The sequence below is a fragment of the Vigna radiata genome, unplaced genomic scaffold (assembly GCF_000741045.1).
Source record: "Vigna radiata var. radiata cultivar VC1973A unplaced genomic scaffold, Vradiata_ver6 scaffold_1180, whole genome shotgun sequence".
NCBI classification, from domain to species: Eukaryota; Viridiplantae; Streptophyta; class Magnoliopsida; order Fabales; family Fabaceae; genus Vigna; species Vigna radiata.
In genome coordinates, this window is record NW_014541866.1 from 1 (window position 1) to 2,601 (window position 2,601).

At 38.8% G+C, this 2,601-nt stretch overlaps 1 protein-coding gene across 1 annotated transcript; it reads right to left on the reverse strand.

The window, feature by feature from the left end:
* Nucleotides 1–295: 295 nt before the first annotated feature.
* Nucleotides 296–2,175, reverse strand: LOC106778621 (the record flags this gene model as incomplete). The annotated part of the gene is made up of 2 exons (XM_014666603.2): nt 1,759–2,175; nt 296–1,446 (listed from the first exon to the last, which is right to left on the reverse strand). Coding segments are annotated over exons 1-2 (1,568 nt in total), but the record flags the coding sequence as incomplete, so codon positions are not given.
* Nucleotides 2,176–2,601: the final 426 nt, after the last annotated feature.

Here is a 2,601-nt window from a genome sequence, read left to right on the forward strand (position 1 = left end):
ACACTAGAGTGACTCATGCTTGTGAAGGTGAGGAAAAGGTTTTCACAAGATTTTGAAAGACTTTCACAAGTATTGAGTCAAAACTTTTCAAAGACCATGAAGGACATGATTCATTAGGCGCATGAAGGTACTAGGAGCATTGGTCAAGCCAAAAGGCATGACTAACCATTCATAAAGGCCAAATTTGGTCTTAAAAGGGGTTTTCCATTCATCTCCTTCTTTAATTCTGATTTGATGATACCCACTTTTAAGATCAATCTTGGTGAACATGTTTGCTCCATGTAATTCATCTAACATATCATCCAATCTAGGAATAGGGTGCCTACACTTGACTGTAATGTTGTTAATAGCCCTACAATCTGTAAACATTCGCCAAGCCCTACAATCTGTAAACATTCGCCAATAACCATCTTTCTTAGGGACTAACAACACTGGCACCACACAAGGGTTAAGGCTTTTCTGTATCCACCCTTTTTCCAATAAATCATTAACCTGCTTCTCTATCTCTTTGGTTTCGGTGGGGTTAGTCCTATAAGCTGGCCTATTGGGAAGGCTGACTCCAGGAATCAAATCAATTTGATGTTCAATTCCCCGAAGAGGTGGTAAACCACTTAGAACCTCTTTAGGAAATAAATCATCAAATTCTTTTAAAAGATTTTGCAACCCCTTTGGATGAGAATCAAATTGATGATTTATGGAAGGAAGTGCCTCCTTGCAATAGAGAAGAAAGTGAGGTTGTCCAAGTAAAATATTTTTCGAAGTTTTTGTTGGAACAACTTCATTGGTTAAGGCACTTTCCACCAAACTCAACTTCTTCTCTTTGGAAACTTTGTTGTTGTGGAGCTTTTTCTCACCATCCAACTTCTTCTTAAGTATTATTTTATCCTCTCGCACTTGTAATGGTGTAAGAGGACTCAAAATAATCTTTTTGCCTTTATGTTGAATGGTTATCTTGTTGGTGACTCCATCATGCAAAGCTTGTTTGTCAAATTGCCAAGGCCGACCAAGTAAGATCTGACCCCCTTCCATTGGAACAATATCACAAATGATTTGATCTTCATACTTGCCTATGGAAATGGGAACACTTACTTGTTCCTTAACAACTATTCCTTCATCCTCTTTTATCCATTGAAGTTTGTAAGGGTTAGGATGAGGAGTAGGAGTCAAGCCTAGCTTTTCAACCATTCTAGAGCTACAACAATTACAACAAGAACCACTATCCACAATCATAGAACAAGTTTTATCCAGAACTTTGCAGCGGGTGTGGAATAGGTTTTCTCGCTGAGTTTGTTCTAACTCAACATGCTTTGCCTCAAGAAGTCTCCTAACCATTAGAAGATCCCCATCACAAGGTGGAGCTTCATGTTCCTCTTCAGATGAGGATAACTCAGACGCACTAGAGGATGACACCTCACTATTACTTTCATGCTCAAGGATATAGGTGGACTTTTTGAAGCGACACTCAGTTGAATAGTGTCCTTTGTCTCCACATTTGAAACATCTAGTCTCTCTACCCTTGGTATCCCTAGGTGTCTCTCTTAAATGCTTTTGTTCTTTTCCTTTAAAGCCTTCTTTTTCTCTTTTGAATTATCTATCTTTGCTTTTGAGCTTTTCTTGTGGTCTTTCTCGGTCTTGCTCCTTTGTTTCCTCATATCTTTGAAAACTACCCTCCCTCTTAGGTTATCTCCTATATGTGGATGTAGTAGGGTAATTTCTTTTTGTGGACGCTTTTCTTCTACTTTGCTCTTCTACTCTCACATATAGTTGGACAAAATCATTAAGGTCCAAGTAAGGTAATAGCTCTACCTTATCCCGAATATCATAGTTAAGACCACTTTGGAACCTAGCTATGGTAAATCTCTCTTCTTCTTTAATTCCAGCTCTCAACATAAGTAATTCTAACTTTTNTCTATATTCCTCAACACTCATGTTTCTTTGTTGGAGTCGATGGANCTTGTCCATGACTTCCCTGGCATAATAGGCTGGAACATGCCTTCTATGTAAGGCTGCCTTTAATTCATTCCAATATTGGATAGTATAGTCACCATTANTCTTTTGATCTCNAATGATANAGGTCCACCAATAAAGGGCTGCACCTTGAAAAGTCAAGGTGGCTAGGGTCACTCTCCTTCTATCATCTATGTGGTAACACTCAAAAATTTGTTCCACCTTCATTTCCTATTCAAAGTACTCTTCAACATTATCTCTTCCATAAAAGGGGGGTAGGTCAAGTTTGGGTTCCACATGATGTTATCTATGATTATGGCGCCTCCTAAGGGGCGGGGGTTGGAAGTGATCATAAGGATGATAACTATGGTGATCACTATGTTGTGAATGATCATCATGATCATGGTTTTGCCTATGAGAGTGATCCGCTTGGTTGTGCCCTTTTTGATTAAAAGTGAGGTTGGCTATCCTTTGTCTAAGTTCATTTAACTCAGCCTTGGTCCTATTAAGTTCCTCTCTCAACTCAATGTTTTCTTGATCATGATGCATGGTGCCTTGTACACTAGAGTGACTCATGCTTGTGAAGGTGAGGAAAAGGTTTTCACAAGATTTTGAAAGACTTTCACAAGTATTGAGTCAAAACTTTTCAAAGAC